Source organism: Pteropus alecto, unplaced genomic scaffold (genome assembly GCF_000325575.1).
Source record: "Pteropus alecto unplaced genomic scaffold, ASM32557v1 scaffold40, whole genome shotgun sequence".
NCBI classification, from domain to species: Eukaryota; Metazoa; Chordata; class Mammalia; order Chiroptera; family Pteropodidae; genus Pteropus; species Pteropus alecto.
In genome coordinates this window covers 404916-426189 of record NW_006431919.1, presented here as the reverse complement: position 1 = coordinate 426189, position 21274 = coordinate 404916, and the positions used below count along the sequence as shown (strand labels likewise).

The following is a 21274-nucleotide window of genomic DNA, read 5'->3' as shown; positions in this document are numbered from 1 at the left end:
AAAATTCAGCACTTACAGAACACTGTTGCAAAACAAACATTTGTTGGAATACATTACTCCATCAGATCCACAGAGAGGCATAAATTCCTTGGTGCATACCTTAGAATATTTGGTGCATTTGATCTTCCCATATCAAAAAAAAAAAAAAAAGAAAGAAAAAGAAGAAAAAAGGCTCTTACTACAAATAATATATGGATATTTGAATTCAGCACTTACAGAACACTGTTGCAAAACAAACATTTGTTGGAATACATTACTCCATCAGATCCACAGAGAGGCATAAATTCCTTGGTGCACCTTAGAATAAAAAGAAAGAAAAAGAAAAGAAAAAAGAAAAAGAAATAAGAGAAAACAATATCAAATCATTAAATTATAGAAAATAAACTTTTTAAACACCTTGAGGGATTATTTAGTCCAAAATTCCACATGCAAAAAGATATACCCTCTGTAATTACATAATCTGACCCAATTAAGGGCTATGAATGAAGATTGTAGAGTCTTCTGGGTAAATCAATTAACTATACTTCGGGCCATCTGGTTAGGCTGGCCAGATGTTATATCTATGACTATATAAAGTCACAGATAATACCTAGAATACTAATTTTAAAATAGGTTTTCTCTATGAAAATGAGGAATTTGTGTAATATTTTATATTAAAAAAATAAAATTATTTACTTACACATTTATTATCATGAAGTTTTCTGAGTCGAAATGCTTTTTTTCTGGAAGAGAAAATTTTACTGAATGGATAATACAGTTACTTTATATTTCATAATCTACAGAGTAAAAATATAGTCATATGTAATTTTGTGTTGTCTGATCTGTACCAAGAATGAGAAATTCTGGTTAATATAGCCAACTACAGTTAACATTTTTGATGGACGACCATTTCGTAAACAAATAAAAATTCTTCAGAGCAACACTTAAAAGGAGATCGGGCATTTTAAAACTAGTTCATGAATATTAAGATGAAAATCAAAGGCATAGTGTAGTGCAAAAATATTTTTACAGTTAAGTAAAAGAAAATACGTTCAATCAATCTCAGGCACTCATAGTGTAGTTAATTTTGTTATTGTTACTTTTTCTCTCTGAGTTTTAGGTTCATGATTTCTAAAAAGAAGATGCAGGATAACATAATAAGAGTTCATTGGTCTTTAAGCTACTATGGTTTTTATCAGTGCTTGAGTTGAATATCTAAGAGACTTTATTCTGGTTAAATCTTGCTATTACTTGACTGTAAATTTCAGAAGGCCTAATAAGAAAATGAGAAAAAAGGAGGAAAATGATGGGAAGAAAGAAGAGCTCATTTCTATGTGTATTTACTCTGTGTATGTTGCTTAGCTAAGCCTTGACATGCCTATCACAGTGAATTCTAAATGCTGTTATATTTTCCATCTTATAGATGAGAATACTGAACGTGTAGTGGATTGGGTATCTGCCTAATGTCACAGATCTACTAAGTGCAGTTTGTATTCTAGTTCAGAGGTCAGACACCAAAGGCCATGATTTTAACCAGTAATCATAAAGCAATGAACTCATATTGCTGGAATGGCTGGTAAGAACCACTCTTTCATTCTCCTAGAAGTTGAGATATTGTTTCTAGTGAGGACCTGGTATTTAATTTATAGAGCTGGTGGCGAGGGGCAGTCCAACTAGTTCCTACTACCCATTTATACTTTCAGTCTATTCCCCAGACTTTTCCAGACAACCATGAGAAGCAACATGAATTTCCTCTGGGGTATGAGGAATAGATTAATAGAGATGGCTGTCTTTTGAGTTCTTGTTATGCTATAAGAATAACATAACACAGGAGATTCATGGAATTTTGATCAAGATACATTTCTTGCCTGAAACTCAGTTACTCTAAATGTAAATGTAGGGATAAAAATGTCTATATGTAGCAGCTAATGGCCAAGGGATAGTGTATCATATGAATGAGAATTTGGCCGGATAGTAAAGAAATATATATATATCTCCTCAGAGATCAAGCTAAATTTATTTATTTATTTTTATTTTAACAAAGCGATGTCCAAAGAGTATTGAAGGAGCATGACAAAAGATACAATACTTACTTGTTTAGCTTGCAAAACATGCATTCATTACCGTAACTTTTCTTGTCTACGCCACATACTGGTTTAAATTTCCTTGTGCATGCAAACTTGGAGTCTTTTTTTATGTATTGGGAGCAGTTCACCTGTAATTGGAAAAAATAAATAAATAAATAATGTCCTACATTCTCTTTCTTCAATTCTGTGGTCAATCTCATATCAAAATGGTAAAAGAGAGAAGAGAGTGGAAAGAATACTAGCCTCTCCAACTTTCACCAAATGTGTCTAGAAGATTGTCTATGGACCAGGTGCTACACCACAAAAATTTATCAGACCTAGAACATTCCTTAAGTAAAATAAGAATTAGCTGTTTAAGAAGGAAATATTCATCTCTCCTTTTAGGGTTATAATGAAATTCCAAAGAAATAGTGAATGTGAAAAACATTTAGTAAAATTTAAAATGCTACCCAAAGGTAAAAGTTTACTTTATCTGCTGGCCTCCTTTTGCAGAAAGATTCCTTTTACAGCCCTTAAAGAAAGAAGTAACACCGAAAGAAGAAGAATAGAAAGTTTTACTTCCTGAGGAATTAGTTCAGTCCACGGTGAGTCAGTTTAACTATTTCCCTAGCTCCATTTACACATTAGCTGTGATTTCATTTTTGCGAAGACCACACAGAGAAGGTTGCACTCACCAATGTCCCTTTTGCTTTATCGTGTGAAGAGAGTTGAATGAGATGCAATTGAAGAGAAGGAATTGGAGAAAGAGCAAATTCTGCAGTTAGACATGCAAATCTGAATTCACCGTAACTAAAACCATCTCCTGACGCCCCTTGCCCAGGCCAGACCTAAGAGAGAACACTACTTTACTCAGGCCCAACTCAAGGTAAAGACATATGTATGTGATCCTGATTAAGTAGACAAACAAACAAACAAACAAAACCAGAGAGGAAATCCCTTGTTATTGGAGGAAGGGCTGCCACAGGTCTCTAAGAGTTTCTGTGGGCATGCCCAGGGTAGGGTTGAGTAATGGTTTCAAAGCTGCCTAAGTGGTTTCTGAAAGGTCAAGTCAGAAATCTGAGGGATCCTGATCAGGAACTGAGTGAAGAGCTGACAATCCTTTTATCCTTCTCAGTCTCTCCTCCTCTTCCTGAAGATCCGACCCACCCCCATTTCATTAATTAAACCAATCCAAATTGATACCTTCTAAATTTTCTTCTGACTTTAACATTCTATAATTGCTGAAGGCTATTATACAGTTAACATAATAAAGGCATGAGTATTTAAAGTAAACCCTAATTTACCATATGGAGAGGCAGCCCAGGCGGTGGATGCTAGAGCAAGGATGGCAAAAGCAGTGATGATCTTCATCGTGATGCTGAATGAGGGTGGAAGAGGTATGCTGCTCTGAGGCAAGAAGTCAAGAGAGAGAGAGAGAAAAGAAAACAGTCTGCCAAATACATGCATATACAGTGCATATATATATATATACACAAGGCAGAGCCCCGCCCTCATTAAAAATTGACCTTTTCAATGATGATTAGCTCATAACCCAAGCTAGGGCACTTTTTTTTTTTTTTTTTGGTCAAGGAAAGCTTCCTTATTATCTTGATTTATAGACAGTTGGAACAGTTACACCCTGAAACTTATCTATCAAAAGATGTTTTGCATGATAATCCTTTGATTTCTCAGCAAACAGTGGCATGACTATATTTGAGAACAAATAAATCAGGTATAGTAAGAAAAAATTGACATATGTAAAGGATATAAGTTTTCATGGTGACAGATGATTACTGGAATTAGTGGGGTGATCACATTGTAAGGTATAAAAATGTTGGATATTGTACACCTGAAACTAATATAACTAATATAGTATAGTATATCAAATATACTTAAATAAAAAATCTTTTAAAAGAGTATATTAATGCAGGAAAGTTGAAATCAAAAATAGAAGGAGTGAAGACACTTCTTTAAAATGTATAGCAGTAGCCAACATTAGTAGTTAGCTCTGTAACACCTTGCTTTTCTGGAGTGTGAAGATACTTTAAAATGTTCTATGAAGGCTGGTTAAATGATTAAATTAACCTGGTGGATTATGCAGAGCATTATTATTGCTATTTAGCAGATGAGACAACAGACTCATAAAGATCAAATATATTCTGTTTGGTCACATAGATAATAGTCAGGAAAGCTATTTCTTCAAAATCCTAGGCCTATACTTCTCTTTGAACATATTTTTTCCTTCATTAAGATATACTTTAATAGTTAAAATGAACATTTCTAATGAAAATTCTGATTTTTGCATATTGTCTCATGCCTCTTACAATTATAACCATGATATTCTGTTTAACACAATCCCCTGTACCCACACCTATATATTTCTCTCTATCCTCATAACCAATTTTTTCAATAATACAGGACCAATGATTTCCAATTACGTAGCATTTTCATCTCTATTATGTCATATGGTTCTCACACCAGCTCTCCAGAAGACAGAGTTAAGATAGAGTTCATTCACAAAGGACAAACTCAAAGATTGGAGGAGTTAAGCAAATTCCCCAAAGCAGACAGCTACTGAATGATAGAATCTTGACTAAAACTACATCTTCCAATTTCAGATCTTATGATCTCACAGTAACTGGCTGCATTTGTTTCTATTTTTTTAAGGAATCTCTCTCTCATTCATATTTTCCATTTTTCAGTATCACCTTTTTTCCTCTGAGTTCTGTAATTTTAGTTTATGCCATTGTGAAATTTGAATACTTATACCTCTCTCATATTTCAATGCTTCATTAACATCTGAAATATGTATACTACAATAACATGCTTTTTGAATGAGATAAATGATATTCTTTCTAAGTTATACTGAAGCATCTCATTAGACTGACTATATCCTAAGTAGACAGAAATAAAAACAATGGCTCACAGAATGTTAGAGCCGGTGGGCCCTGAACATGCACCAGGGTCTGTGGTTTTCAAACTTTTCGTTGTTGTTCTTTAATTAAAAAATGGAACTTTTCCCCTCTCAAATGTAATTTTATGAGGCAAACAATGAATGAAACAGATTATTTTTTTAAAGACATTAACTTAAATGGAAGCAAGACAGGGCTCAAGGGTACCTGCATTTCTATCACACACCTCAAGCTTCCATGTCAATTCATTTGAGAATTTCTCATTTAGACTCAAAAAAAAAAAGTCAGTCCACTCAGTGAATCAGATTTCCTGATTCTAGTAGAAGATTCCTTCTGCTCTGCCACACTTTCTCACACCACCACACGGCCTGTGTCAACATGGGATTTCTGCCCCTACTTACTTTTCCAAAGAAAGTAAGGGAGGATCTGACACCTGCATCCTAGACTCAGTTCTCCACTACTTATTGGACACCACTTTCTGGACGCCCCATAGCATCTTCAAGGTCAACATGTTCCCCCACAAACCTTGATGCTAAATTCCATTTTAATTTTTTTATTTATGTGGAAATAAAGTCATAGATACAAAGAGTATTAATTAATTAATTAATTAATTAATTAATTTTTTAGGTGAGGCAATCCTTGGTTGACTTCACAGATTGCAAGGACCTTGTCAGCTTACAATCCTTATTTTTTTATTTTTTACGCCTACAACACCTGGTCTTCCTAGGTGGTCTCCCATCTGAGTACTAACCAGGCCCGACCCTGCTTAGCTTCTAAGATCAGACAGGATCGGGCTTGTTCAGGATGGCATGGCTGTAGATGTTAAATTCCAGTTTTAATAGATTCTCTCCAATTTCATTCTTAATGTTTGTCAGGAGTAATCCAACCCAGGAAAATTTAGGAATTTTCGTTTCCTCTCTGATTTTTATGCTCTCACATTTAATCTTCCACCAACTAGGTTTTGTGTGTATGCATTACTCTCCAGGAAGAATACAGGTTTTTTAAAATTTGAGGGTTTTTTTTTCTCCCTTTTTATTAATTCATAGTCAAAATATAATGGTCTAGAAATCTGCCTCCCATGTTCCTCCCTTTCTGGAAATTCTTGAGAAGGACAGAGAAATTAATCCCATCGATAAACCCTAAGAAGATTACATTTTTCTTTCTTTTGTCACCTACTCAGTCATAAGGATTTAAAAACAGTATATAGAATTATGCGTTATCACAATACACTATCCAAATTAAAAGTCACTTCAAAGAATCTATATCCATTTCTATTACTAGTTGCTTAACAGGGTCAAGGTTTTTGTTTCACAACAAATTGATTGATCGTAATTCTAGGGCAGCCAGTCCTTGATGTGGTCATGTACTGCACATGAATCTCTAGCAATCCCCAATATGGTCCCACGCATAGTAGGTACAAGTTTTGATCAATAAATGTAGATGTACAAAATGATCTATTCCTTCTTTTTCTCTAAATAGAAATACATCTGATTTTGAGCCCTGCATTCTGCCTGAATTTTGGGAGACTTGGTCCCATGCATTATTGGAGTTTATGAAGATATAAGATGCTTAAGCGGTGCTCAGACAGTCTTGGTTGCTGCCTGCCACCTGATGGTCCAACCTCCCTTCAGTGAGATTGCTTCCTGATTCTGGGCCACACATGGGACAGGGAGATTTTTTTTTTTATTGAGATTGAGAATCCCTAAACCCAGGGTTTGGCAGACTCTTTTTTATAGTCATAAACTTCGTTTCTGACTTTTCAGGATGCTGTCAAGCAGCAGTCTCGGTCAGTATTAGAACCTGGTCCCTTTCATTTTTCTTGAAAATTTTTTTCCATTTTGTTTATTTTCTAAAGTACTCAAGCCACTGAGTTTAATTTCTTACCTATTATTTATGCTTTTGTCCAGTTTAACTCAAGCATCCTCTAAGGCAAAAGTACACAGCTTTATCTGCTGGCTTTGTTATAGGAGGGAAGGAAAAATACAAGGAAACTAGTTAATAGCTTTGAACTACTGCTTTCATTGTTGCTGTTATTATTTCTTGTTTGACATATTGACATTACAATGACTATCAGAATTCTATTCTTCACTAGAATTTTATCTTGAGCTTCCAGGTAAGTGCTATGTGGTGGTAAGCAGCTCCATCAGAAATCCTTCAGTAGGAACTTAAAACTGCCTACATCTCTTCTGAGTGCATAGGAACAGCCTCAGGGTGGAGAAGGATGTGGCGTTTCCTGCTTGATTCATGTCTGTCCTATGACGAGAGACTGGGACCTAAGTAGATATCCTTTGTAGACACAACTTCTCAATAACTCACTATTAGAGACTTTGACAACAGTTCTGGTGATTTTCTCACTTAACATTTTAGAAGCAAAGTGGATCCAGAGATGAGAATACAATAACCTGTCAACTTCTCATTTTATCACTGCTCCCAGGACTTCCAAACCTTTGGAACTCACTTTTCACTGCTAATCCCATTACTACATGCTAAAAACTGTGTATTTTCTCCTGCCGCATGTTCCATAGATTTGGAATTTAAGTTTCACTCAACTAAACAGAAGTTTTTCTTCTGTAGATAATAAACATTCTGTAGATAGTAAATCATTTCTGTAGATAATAAACAATTTTCTAGGATTGCTGAATATAAAATCCATTCCTTTTGTCCAAAAACATATTCAGATAGGTAATATCATTTTCAGGAAGAGCATGAAACTGAAGTTCATGAGGTCAGAGGGAATGGTATAAGGAACATGAGCTTAAAAGCCATGTACTTGAATGTTTTTCTGATTTACACCTATTTGGGTAAGCTCAGAAAATTACTTTCTCTGTCTTGGCTTCGAAATGATCAGCTCTGATTTTCTTCTAGCTCTGTCAATCTAAGATTTTATCAATCTAAAATAAGCTTTCCCTAATTGAAATGGTCTTTATCACTACATATCATATATTTAGATGGTAAAAAGCAATTAAGTAGTTGAACGTTAGTATAACGTTAATTATAACAATACACTTCACAGAATATAGTTTTGGCCTTATGTTGCTTTTTGCATTTCTCTTTAGCTTCGGCTTTTGCTAATATCTCTGAGAAACATCTCATGAATCTAGCCTTTCCAAGGATGGGGAGATGCATTTTATAAGTTCATATATTTATGTAACTAGCTTGTTTCCAACCATTGGTGCCAACAATTTTTAACTTGTACCAGGAAGGAAATAGCAAAATCTCTAAATTCTTTGAAAAATTATGGTCTTCCCCTATCCTTGGAAGCTTTATGTTATAGGCTAGAACTGAGAATGTCTGTCCCAAATTTCCTTTTAAAATTCTTATCTTGGGGGTCTAGCTTTGCTCCACAGCTTTTAATAAGCGATTGCTCATGCCAGGCATTGTACTAGGCACTGGGGATATAAACAAGAATATTAAACAGTCTCGTTGCTTAAGGAAGTCATTGTCTAGTGAGAGAGATGGACTTGTAAATAAGCAACTGCAAAACAGTGACAGTTCGTAATAATAGGTGTAAGAACAGGACGTTTTGGGACCATACAAAAGAAATAACTACTTCACATTCTGAGAAAAAAAAATAAAGGCCATGGAAGGCTTCCGGAAATAAGCTCCAGCTTTAACGAGGTAAGAACGAATTAGTCTCCAGCCTGAGGCTGGAGGGATGGACCTTGTAAAACAGAAGAAAAAAAAAAATGGGAGAAGGACAGCAGTGAATAGGTTAGGAAGAGGGGACATGCAAGAACAAATTCAAGAAAATTATTCAAAGGCGTAAGGGAAGGAGGACGATGCAAGAATTGAAGCTGAAGAGGTGAACGGAAGCCTTACATGTCAGGAGGACTTTGGAGTTCATGCTGGGGCTAGAGCAGCCATTTAAAGATTTTAAGCATAACACCATCAAACTTGGATTTCAGACCTTTACTCTGCCGACACTGGAGAATGCAATGGAAGGGAGACTGAAGCAGGAAGGTCATTTATAAGGCTGTTGTGGTTAATCATGAAAGGATGATGATGGCTTGAACCAAAGAGTTTATCAGATTTGGTGATTAACTCTGTGGAGTACAAAAGAGACAGAGGAAGACAATGCCTAGATTTCAGGTTTGTCTCATTTTTGCTTTGTTTTAAAGCAGTATGGCTGCTTAGTAGGAGTTTTTAAAAAGTTTAAACTGGGGAATTAAACAAATCTGTTTTAAAGAGGTCATTTGGAGATTAAACAAACAAACAAAACAAAAGAGCTAACAAGGATGGACTGAAGCAAGTCTGTTAGGCTATTGAATAAATCCACAGAAGAGAAAAATGGTCTAAAATTCATAAAAGAAGAAAATAAGGCAATATGCAAGAAGTCTCTAGGCTTGAAAGATATTTGTAAGTACTGTAACGGATTGGGCTGGAGCAAGTCAGCACATCAAAATAATTCAGAAGGAGCTCCATGGTCAAATAAAAATTCCAGCAAGGATGTCAAATATTTAGACTCTTCAGTTGCCAAAGCTTTCCCTCTGTTTTCTCTTCATGTTTGAAGAATGAGTTACAGTCACATATGATACAGAAGGAACTTTAATTTCAGTACTGGAAAGGAAAAGGGATTTATCTGTGTGATAAGATGTCAAGGAAAAAACAATCTGTCTTGTTATGCTTTTTTCTGTGAGGGAAACAGATATCACCTGTCATTGGTAAAGGAAACAGGGTGTGGGCGCCACGCCTGACTGGCCCAAGGTCTGGCTGCGATCCAGGCCCACGGCTAGGAATAGGACCTCAGACTTAGAAAATGTGTAAAAATAATTCAGATTATCGTATCACGCATGTGTGGCTGAATGCCACTTTAGTACTCTACTATGTGAGGAGCCACACAGTCCCATGGAGAGCGGAAGGAAAGAAGGAGAAAGAGAGGAGAAGGAGAGCATAAGGGGAGAGCAGAAGGGGAGCACAAGAAAGGGGAGCAGGAGAAGTGCATGCAAGACTGAGCGCCCCCATGCAATAGACTGCACTCCCCAATAGAACTGCACTTCCCAACAGAAGTGCGCTCCGCACAATAAAGTTGGTGCCTGGCGTTTCATCCTCATGTTGCCCTTTTGCGCATTCGTCCAACTGGGCCTCACACCACCGAACCTCCTGGGTCAGGTCAGCAATACCTTGGACCCTGACACAGGGAGTGTTATTTGAGAACACATTCACTTCATTTACCACACTCTGTGTGCTATGTGAGAATGGCTTCGGTCAAAGTCGACCAAGAAGGTCACAAGGAATATCGAATCGGGGTAGGTATGTGAGTCTTGTCATGTGCTTTTCTCAGTTTCAAGCACGTATTAAGTGTTTAGAAATGTCAACATTATTTTTTTTTAATTGTAATTAGCATAGAATGAGAAGTGTGGTTTGTATTTAAAAGTATAGAAGAGAGCAAAGAGAAGACAATTGAGATACAAAAAGAAGAAAAAAAAGACTGACTCTACTGCTTACTGGTTTACAGCACTCAGGTAAAACCGGACCAATCATCCATTTTTGTAAAGGTAGTTTTATTGGAACATATCCATGTATATTTATTTTCATTTATTTATACAACAGTAGCATTGAGTGGTTGTGATAGAGACTAAATGTCTCACAAGGCCTAAAACATTTTAACTCTTTTTAAAAAATTATGTTCATCCATAGCCTAGACAAGCGCTTTCTGAAGCTTTAAAAGAGAGGGAACACTTCAGGTGAGTTCCCTGAATGAGAAAATAAGGAGTTTGACAGCGGCAGGTTAATGAAAACCTATATTAGGAAAATAGAATCTGAAATATTAATTATAGAGAAATGCATAATATGGGGGAGTGACCAGGAAGACATGATAGAAATAGCTTTGCCTTCTTTAGTTCTATTTCAGGATCATTTGTCACTTCCTGGTTTAGAATTTTAGGGCTGGTTTCTCAAACCTCAGTGAGATGGGTTTGGTTTTTATTTGCCTCCCATCCATCGGGCTACAACTCAAGAAATAACTCAGAAACGTACTTGATATTTAATGCAGCTATTTTGTTATAACCATTTGACACTGACATTTTATTTTAAATTCACGAGTTTGTGTCTCAAAAAAAAAAAAAAAGTCAACTTTCGCATTTTTTAAAATCCCAAGTGTGTTCAACACTTTCACACTTTTATCCCCAATCTTTGATCCTCAGTCCATTCTCTATTTTCCTTGGTCCTTCTCTCATTCTTGACCTCTGCAACCCACTTTCACTTCACCCTTGACCTTTACTGGGTCCCTAGGCCTTTCTAGATCCCAATGTCTCATCTCATTCTAGACCACCCTATCCTCTACCCTACTCTACCCTAAGCCACATACTCCCAATGATTGTCAAGGATTGGTTAAGTATTAAGTGTGGGATACCAAAGTCTTTGTGTATACCACCTAATCTTCATAACTGTATCCAAAATAATAACAATAATAATAATGAAAGAAATAATTTGTTATTTATATTTCAATAAAATGTTCAAAGGACGTAACGGAGCAACTACTTCTCAAAAAATAATGTCTTGACCATGAAAATAGAGTTTCTGGATTTCTTATAGGTAACCAGGAAAGAGATAACAGTCTCACGTGCTATAGAATCTCTAAACCCTTTCTGTACATCTCGGAGTTGCCAAAGAAAATAGCAACGTTGTTTTCTTACTTTTTTTTTCCTGAAATTTCATGGTTTAAAAATAATTTACAAGCGTTCGTTCTTTTTTCTTAAAGATAACATAGAGAAGAAAAAAAGCGTAAGAACCAATTTATTTTTACTCAGTTACAAGGGACAAAGATTACTAAATCCAACTATTACTAAATTGGCCTAGTGACAATTTATTTAATACAAAAAGGGCAGTGGGAAAAGATGCAAAATTAACTTCCCAAATCCAAGTAGGCCTGCCCTTCCGGGCACAGTTCTTCTGTAGCTGAGAACTTGAACCGTGATGGATTCTCCATAGGCTTTCTTCCGCTAGAGTCTGTTCAGCACCAGACCAGATGCTGAAAGTGAACAACGTATCTTGGCACTGTCACGGGACACCAGGAGCAAGATTCTGAGCATGACAGAGTTATCGGTTGTTTCATCCCACCCTTACTGTCTAATTTAGTAGCCTCTAGCCACATATGGTTACTGAGCACTTAAAATGTGGCTGGTTCAAACTGAGCTGCACTATAAGTATAAAAAACATACCAATGTCAAAGATTTAGTAAAAAAAAAAAAAAAGTTTGTATTGATTATACTTTGAAATAATATTTTTAATATGTTGGGTTAATTAAAAATATTATTAAAATTAATTTTACCCATTTCTTTTGTAGCTACTAGAAAATTTGAAATTACATATGTGACTCGTCTTATACTGCTATTGGACAGGGCTGCTCTAGGGACTTACACAGACATTGGGAACTCTCATTTCCTTAGTCTTCTCCCAGACTATGGGACTAAGGCCCTGACATAGGACATTGTCAAGAGGCAGCAATATGAATGGATATGTGAAATTACTGGTTTGTGTCATGGGATGGGGCCTATGGAACTGAGACATAGTTTTGCTATTCATGGAAACAGAGACACTGGATAGAGTTGCTGGTTAAGATGACAGATAGTGAAGGTGAGGTTGAGTCATAGCTGATTGGCTTTACATAGCTCTTGGCTACCTAGGAGCCCATATCTCCCTACTTCAGTTCCCAACTATGATGGCAACTTGAATCTGAAAAAAGGGAGCATTTTCTGTCCACCACTGGGTTTAGCAAGACAAAAGGGTAGAGTTTATTAAGCTTCTGTACAAAAACAATTTTCTACTAGCCAGGTAGTGGCAAAGAAGTCCCAAAAAGGGTGTTCTGCTGGGTTTACTTTTATTGAACAAGTAAATGGACAGACAGCGTTGTGATGAGGAAGTCTGCAGAGCCCAGACCAGGTAGAGGTGTCTCTGTGCCCTCCGATCACAGAATCTAGGAGGAAAGAGACGGAGAAGACTGAAAGTCAGTGAGTCCATTCCCCCAACAGCTCTCTATTGTTATCGTTTTTACAGCAAATGAGATGAGCCCTGAAGAATTCTTTATATGCAGATGGTGAAAGTAGGCAATTCAGGATTATGGCATACATTTTCCCTCATGGCTTTCACCAATCCTTGCATTATTTGTCCTAGAAGAGAAGATGGATAAGTTAGATGTAGAAATTCAGAGACATGGTAGAAATGTGGGCTATCTATTTATAGCCATATACCATACCCTAGTCAAAGAAATCCATAGATTGCTGCATTCTGCCAAACACTCAGTTCGAAATCACTTTCACATTTTATTCAATTGAGTCAATGAGCATTTATTAAGCAACTACTATGGACCATCTGTTGAGGTAGATACAAAAATGAACTCTGCTCTTGATTACATGTGACCCTCATGGTAATGCCGAGCGATAGGTGTCATTAATATCATTTCACAGAGGAGGAAATTGAGCTTCAGAGAAGGTTAGTGACTTGCCAAGGTCTCACGTTTGGTCAGGACTTAAAGCTAATTCCTCCAACACTAATGCTTTTACTCTTATAGTTTGTTTTAGGCCATGAGAATATATTCAGCTATCTTCCTTACCTGACTCATCCAATGCTTACAAACTCTTTAAATCAACATTTAAACATTAAATCAACATGTACATTTTTAAAAAAAGACCTCGGGAAGTTTTCTTCCAGGTGACTGCACATCGTCAGGCAGCACCGCCTGGAGCCCCTGGAGCACTGTCATTCCGAACGCAAACCCCTCTTTCAGCTTTCACATCAAAGTTAAAATTATGAGCTTTCCTTTGTTTCAAGAGTGACAAGCTAGGTCTTGTTAAATCCTTGAAAATCTTCGTCGTTGAACTGAGAATAGTCATTTATTCATCTCACAAAAAACAGTATTGAAATTTTCCTTAATGTAGGAATTGTCTTCTAAAGTAGCTAATCTTTATTTAATTGAGAGAATGCCTTCTCTCAAGCTCCTGGTTAACAGAATCTCCTGACAACTAAGGGATGATGGCTGAGCATAAGAAATAAAGTTAGAAGATCTAAATTGGACCCCAGATATAATACTGAATAACTCTGATAAATTGCAAGATTTCTCTCAGGCTGACTTTTTTTTTTTTTTTTTTGAAAACTAGAAAAGATAATGACCCCTGCCTTAATCACGGGACTATTGTGAGGATGCAAAAGCAAAAAAAAGAACACATAAAACTCTAAACGGGTCTACAGCCATGCCACCCTGAACAAGCCTGATATCGTCTGATCTCGGAAGCTAAGCACGGTCGGGCCTGGTTAGTTCTTGGATGGGAGACCACCTAGGAAAACCAGGTGCTGTGGGCCTAAAAAATAAAAAACAAGGGATTGTAAGCTGACAAGGTCTTTGCAATCTGTGAGGTCAACCAAGGGTTGCCTCACCTAAAGAAAAGAAAAAAAGTAAAAAAGAACTCTAAATGGTTACATTAATCTTAGCAGTTATTGTATAATAGAAAGTAATCCTGAGCAAGAAAAAGTATGGGTTCCAGTATCCTCGATCTTTTTTTCCAGGAAAGTTGTGGTGGCCTGGCCCTTTACTCTATTCTTGGGATTCCTGACTCTAGAGAATCTTCTGTTGAGAAACAACGTTCAGGCAATAGGTTCGGACCTCCAGGATATGCATAAGTAAGAGTGAGTAGAGAAATGCCAAGCCATGACCCACCTGTACCACCTCAGTGTATCTAAAATGGCATCACTGAATCATACAGAGGGAACTGGAACCATGCCCTGGACTTCTTTTGTTCTAATGACTTGTTCCATTGGGCAACATCATAAATAATTCCTATCATTAATAATGCTTATTATGTAACTCTAGAAGAAAACACCCAAAAATGAAAGGAAGAAACTCCTTCAGAAACTTTATGTGCTTAGTCCTGGCAAGATTCTGCGTTATTTGAATAGACACATCTTATCAGTATTATCCTATAGCGACTTCCTCATAAAGCAGTTTTTGTCAAGTTGTCTGCATGAGATTGCAGCAAGGTATGCTTTAAGGTGTGGTCTACAGGACTTGTATAAAGATTATTTTTACCTTCCTGTTCTGAGATAGATGTGACCAGATCTGTTTGTGAGATGGGGGGATAGTACATTCTATTAATAAATAAGGGTCAAACCACTTAGAGTTTATAGGTAATAAAACAGCAAATACCATAGGAAGACTATAGCAGAAGTTCAAACCCTCTTTATGGATGTTTAAAGCAAGACCCAGAGTAGATAGATGGTCTCCTGATTTCATCCCAGTCCTGCAGCTTCTCTACCTGCCTTCCAGCTGCTAGTGTGAAACCAGAAATACCTAATTTATAGCTCTTGTTATTCCAGTTTCCCATATCAAGGCTTACGAAGTAGCTCTTTTGAATATGGTCTCATCTAGTGTTGCTTAAGATCTCAGATCCGGTAAAATAGTTTCCAATTCTATTATTGCCAGAGCTTTTTGTGGCAGTGGATAATAATAAATAATTATTAAATATAATCTATTTATATAATTTAATAATTAAGTATAATTTATTAAATATAACTTACTAAAACATTGTTTGCTTTAGTCAAATAAAAAATATTTTTATAAAAATGTATTTTTTATTTAACTAAATACAAAATAAATTTATTAAAATTGTTAAAAATAAATAAGCACTGTGCCAGGGTCTGTTTCTCTAAGTTTGTACTTTGGTCTCTTAAGCATAATAATAATAGCGATGGTGAAAATAAATGCCATTAATTTTTAGACACTGCCAAATGCTTAAATGTCAATCTTTACTGAATATTTTTAATAACTCAGTGAGACCTTTAGATAGTTATGTGATTTGCCAAAGGTCTCATGTATGAAGAACGTCAAAAACTGGAATTTGAACTCATATTTATCTGATAACAAAAATCTTTCCCTTATTTGAAAATTCCCAGTTTTTTCCCCATGTTACGTATCATCTTGCTAGAGAAGAGATTCTTCAAATGCGATCAGCAGGGAGAATGTCAAACTCAGTAATGTGTGTTAAAACATCCTTGTAGGAATTTAAATTAAAAGGTCGATTTTTCATTTTGGGAGACAGTTTAATACAATGTGAAATTGTTATGCTAGGGACATTGCTACTAAACAATGTATTAATGATCTCAGTAAACAGTAAACATTTTAAAATATTAACTACTATATCATTCTTCCACATATTTCAGCAATTACTTAATTATCTTCACAAAGAAGATGTGACCAATTCTGAGGTGACCTGGCCTAGTGTCACTTCCCTGTCAGAGAAATGCCCATCACCAGTACAAGAGATCAGGATTAGAACCACCTGGTTCTAACACCGTAATCATGGATGCTAATGTACTTACAGACGCTGGCACGCTGAGAGGGGTTGTTCCCGGGGTGCTAGTCTCCTCACACCTCCCTTCACTGCGTATGCGTGTATTACTTTGGCGTATTCTAAAACAGAACAGAGTAAGTTTCAAAGATGAGGGAAACCCAAGGATCTATTTGGGTGACATATGAGCATCAAATCAGCATTGAAATTAGGGGTGGGGCCTGGGATCTGCATTCAACTTTTTTTTTTTTTCCCCAGTAGGCATCATCCAGGTTTAGTCTCCCTCTTCTGATTTAGCTCCAGATTTGTTTACCAGCCCTGGATCTATTCTGTCACATTCCATTCACCTATATACTCATAGAATTGTTGAATGTTGGAAATAAACTCAGAGGTCATCTAGTCCAAAAGTCATTATTTAACAGATGGAGAAAGTGGATCCCAGAGAGAAACGTGACTTTACTGAGTACCTATAATGTGACTTGAAGGTTATAAAATATATTTTATATAAATATATTAAAACATAAAATATAGAGAATATAGATTCCATATAAAATATTTTATAAAAAATAAGATATAATCATATAGTCTGAATTTTATAATAGAAAATATCTTAAAGCATATGAATTTTAATGCCTCTCGCTTAAGGAATACTCTATGTCAAATGTCTACTTGTTTGCCTCCGGTGATGGGAAATTCTCTAATGAGGCTGTTCATTTTGTCTTTGGGCATTGCTCAAGGTGAACTTGCTCCTCTGTAGCTTCCTCTATGACAATGGAAACCAATACCATTTCCGTTTGCCCAGGGTAGCTTGAATCTTCTCTTCACAATAGGTACCCCCATTTCCTTCAACTAGACAATCCATCCTGAGACCCGTTTTATTAATATTTTCACCATGGAATTTCTGACTCTAAAGTTCCCTTGAAGCAGAGATTCACTTGTTATTGGTTTATACAGTTTTATAGAACACCTGAAGAATATTGCATGAATAATTTAGGTCCTGACATTTTCAATAAGAAGAAGATGAAAGATTTCTGGGCTGAAGATAAGGCATATATGTTAACAAATTCCTGAATGGTTGTACTCATGCCTTAAACAGGAATTTCTTAATTCTTAAAACTGTAAGATCCATGGATGAACTTCAAGAGATTTTTGTGCCCACAGACATTATGTATACAAATTGATATCACATCATGTTCTTTTCTGGAAAGAGATAACTTTCTTCAGTTATCAAAAGATAACTTTCTTCCTATTATCAAAGGAATCTTTGACCTCAATTTTTTAAGGAACTACAGCCTTGGACATAACAGTGTAGTGGAGAGCAAAGAAAACTGTATTATCCTCAAATAAACAAGGTTAAAATTTTGTATGATCTACTTCCCAGCTTTGTGACTTTAAACAAATGACCCGGACTCTTTGAGCCTCAGATTCACCCTCTGAACAGTGATGATAACACTACTTCATAGCAAGTAGTGTGGAATCAGTCAGGGGGTGAATGTGCAAGTGCCTTGCCTACAGATGTGAGAACACATAAAGCATTCATATTCAGATTTTATTTTAAGTACATGAACTGAAGAATGGCTTTTTCTTTTATGAGTTATTTGACTTAAAAAGAAATAAATGTAAATTCAAATATTTTTCCAGGATTGAAAAGCAGGCTATCAGACTCATCCTCACATTCTGGGCCTTGCCTATAGTATCCAAAGAATAGAACATACATGGAGTACGATGTAAGGCTGGGCTGGGGTGAGTGGAAAAGTCAAAATTTGCCACCATGCTCTCATTTAAAGCTAGTTAGATGGAGGCTGGGAAAAGGTGAGGAATGTGAATGGAGGCAGGTGTAAGGCAGCATTTGAGCAGAAAAGCAACGACCAAGCTATAATCAATAATGGAATTATTAAAACAAATTCTTTGTGTTTAACTTAAAAATAATAATTCTTCTCAATAACCGTGTGAAGTCAGTTGGCTCAGAAATCTGTCTCCACTTCCCCCAATGAAGAAACTAAATCTCAAAATGATGAAACAATAAGCCCACAGATGCACAGTTAGTAACAAATCTGAGAGTAGGCATCAGGTCTGCCAGTGGCTCCAATATGTTTGCTTTTGCATGACAGCTCTTCCTGCTCCAAGAAGTAGACTTAGGAAGGATGGGAAATCTCTCAATATCAGGCAGTTATGTCATAAGACCCATTAGAGATTATAGGCTGAGCTGACTCTGTACAGCAATGATTCTCGACTTTTTTCTGTTAGACAAAAAGTGGACGATATTCACAGTCCCATGAGTAACATGGGCTTATCGAGATGTCTCTAATTGCTGTAACCCCACCATTTTTCCTTTCTCTTCCACTCAGTAAAGAGTATAAACAATTTTATTAAAGGGGTAACCTAAAATCTTCTCTATATAATGATGAAGATCATAGCAGCTCAAAACTTGAATTTTGAGCTGCTATGATTAGTAAACTGGTCTTGGCATACCTCAAATTGCTATCAGTACACTACTGTGGGTCAACAGTGTCATAAACCTCTACCCTGAAAGATATGATGGTGCACTTTGCATACTTACAGGTTTTCATGACAGAGCATGCAGGGATTATTGTATGTCTGGCCATCATCACCACAGACAGGCTGTAAATTCTTTGGGCAAAGGTAGCCCATCTTGGGCAATACTCGGTAGTGTTTGCACATCTCAGAATCCTGAACAGGGAAAACATAAATTTTTTCAATGGCACTCAAGAGGGATGAAATGGGGGAAAAGCCTCATGACTTCTTCCATCACATCTGAATAAATGATTGGTAAAAGAACTGTAACATAGGTCAGGCAAACTCACATATTTATTTCACACCATTATTACCGTAGGTTTAACCTCCTGGATTTGGCTTCTTTTTACTAGGGAAGATAAGTAGCTAAACCAAGAAACAAGGAAGAGCTCAGCAACAAGGACACAGAAACCTTCCATGATATTGGGCACAGATAAACTGAGGCATGACTGTAGGAAGAAAACTAGAATAGTAATCATGTAACAAACAATATCTTTTTTTTTTTTTTCCTTAAATGAAGGCATTAGTTATATGCAATCTAGAAAGGAAATACTTAGAGGTAAATACGAATTAACTGGATGGGCTTTTGAGTCCCAGCTCTGTTACTAAACTAGAGAAGTGATTTACTTAACTTTTCTGTGCCTTAGCCTCTCATCTGAAAACATAAATACAATGGCTCTTGCCTCATATTGGTGTTTTAAGGGATCAAATCAGACATTGCAATTAAATGCATGCATAATAACACAGTGTTTGGCACATACCAGGGGCTAAGTATATGTTAATGGTCATATATGTTATATGTTAATGTTTCCCAAGATAAAAAAAAATTTTCATGTAGAAGATGGAACATGTCTATTCTCTGTAATCTTTTAGAAGTGTGAATTCAGTAATCATAGTAACTTTATTAAGAGAAATAGCTTCAAAGGAAAAATAGACAGAGAAATTTAAAAAACAGAATTATAGAAGACTTAAATACAATTACGTCAGGAATTACATTAAATATCAATAAGACTAAGTACTCCAGTTAAAGAACAGAGATTTCGGATTTGGAAAACAAAAAGACTCAACTATATAATGTTTACAAGAAGTATACTTTAAATATTTTTTTATATTTCAACCATTAGGTTAGAAAATGTATAGATACAAACATCAAATAGAAACTAGATATCTATATTAATATCACATAAAGTAAAATTTAGGAAAAAAGGTATTAGTAGAGCTAAAGAAGAGAATTTCTAATGATAAAATAATAGATTCATTAATAAAAATCTTAAACATCCATGTATCTATATTTTCAAAATATGAAGCGAAAATTGACTGACCAAAAGGAGAAACAGGCAAATTTGCAAACATATATGGCAATATTAACATAGTTCTTTCAGTAATTGAAAGCACAGACTTACAGACCTCTACATCCCAAAACTGCAGACTAAACAGTCTTTTGAAGTACACATGAAATTATTACCGAATAGACCTTATCCTTGACCATTAAGCAGCTGTCAATAAATTTCAGAGACTTGAAGGAATAGAAAATAAGATTTATGATCACAGTGGAATAAATATGACAGTGATAAGGTTTCTATGTATTTAGAGATTAAACGACACACTTCTAAATAACTCATGACTCAAAGTAATCAGAATAGAACATAGAAATGTTTGGAATTGAATGATAATGAAAATGTTAATGATCAAATCACAGCAGCTAAAACAGTGATTTGAGGGGAATTTGTAACTAAGTACATAATTAGAAAGGAAGAAAGCTTTAAAATCAATGATCTAAATTTCTCTCTTAAGAAGCTAGCAAATAATAAGCAAATTAACCTCAAAGAAAATAGAATAAACCAAATAATCAAGAAGAGAAATTTGTAAGATGGAAAACAGAACAAATATTGGTTGTTTGAAAAGAATAATAAATAAACCATTTGCAAAACTGACAAAAAGGCAAGAAATGCACATTACCAATATTAAGTATAACAAGGTGCATCACTATATAAATATAGATATTAAAAGAATAATGTGGAAATGTTATGAATAATTACATGCCAATAAATTTGACAATAGATGAAACAAAGAAATTCCTTGAAAAGCACTTTCCGAAACAGAGAAGAAGTAGAAAATTTAATAGTGTTGAATCTGTTAATATTAATTTCAGAGGCATAAAGAAGTACTTATTTTTTAGTTTATTCCGATAAATAATTCTAACATCTAAATGAACGGCTATATATTGCGGTGAGGTCCACATCAAAAGATATATTGAAGGAGAATTTAGATAAGCATCTTCTATGAACCACTGACAAAGTAGGACTAAACCAGGTATAATTTTAGTATTTTTTAGATATCCGCTGATAAGAGGTTCAAAATTACTAAGATTAAGCATTAAAAAGAAGAAACACAGAATGCTTCTCTTTTTCGTACATAGTACACCAATTTTGATCAAATTGTTTGACTCCACCTTCCAAACAGACCCAGGATCCAATCACTTCTCAAGACCCCCCACCACTGC

General features: G+C 35.7%; 1 protein-coding gene and 2 pseudogenes across 1 annotated transcript in view; 1 reads left to right on the top strand and 2 right to left on the bottom strand.

Moving 5' to 3' along the window:
- Positions 1-5659: 5659 nt before the first annotated feature.
- On the bottom strand, positions 5660-5778 carry LOC112475275 (annotated as a pseudogene).
- Positions 5779-11675: 5897 nt separating this feature from the next.
- The window catches only part of SPINK5 (serine peptidase inhibitor, Kazal type 5), a 119394-nt gene continuing 109795 nt past the window's right edge, over positions 11676-21274 (bottom strand). Inside the window, exons 37-39 of the mRNA XM_025043161.1 lie at positions 18797-18927; positions 16268-16358; positions 11676-13065 (exon numbers count right to left, since the gene is read on the bottom strand). Coding sequence (XP_024898929.1) covers positions 13057-13065; positions 16268-16358; positions 18797-18927 — 231 coding nt within the window. The 3' untranslated portion in view covers positions 11676-13056. The remainder of the gene's footprint in view (positions 13066-16267; positions 16359-18796; positions 18928-21274) is intronic.
- Positions 14136-14254, top strand: LOC112475260 (annotated as a pseudogene).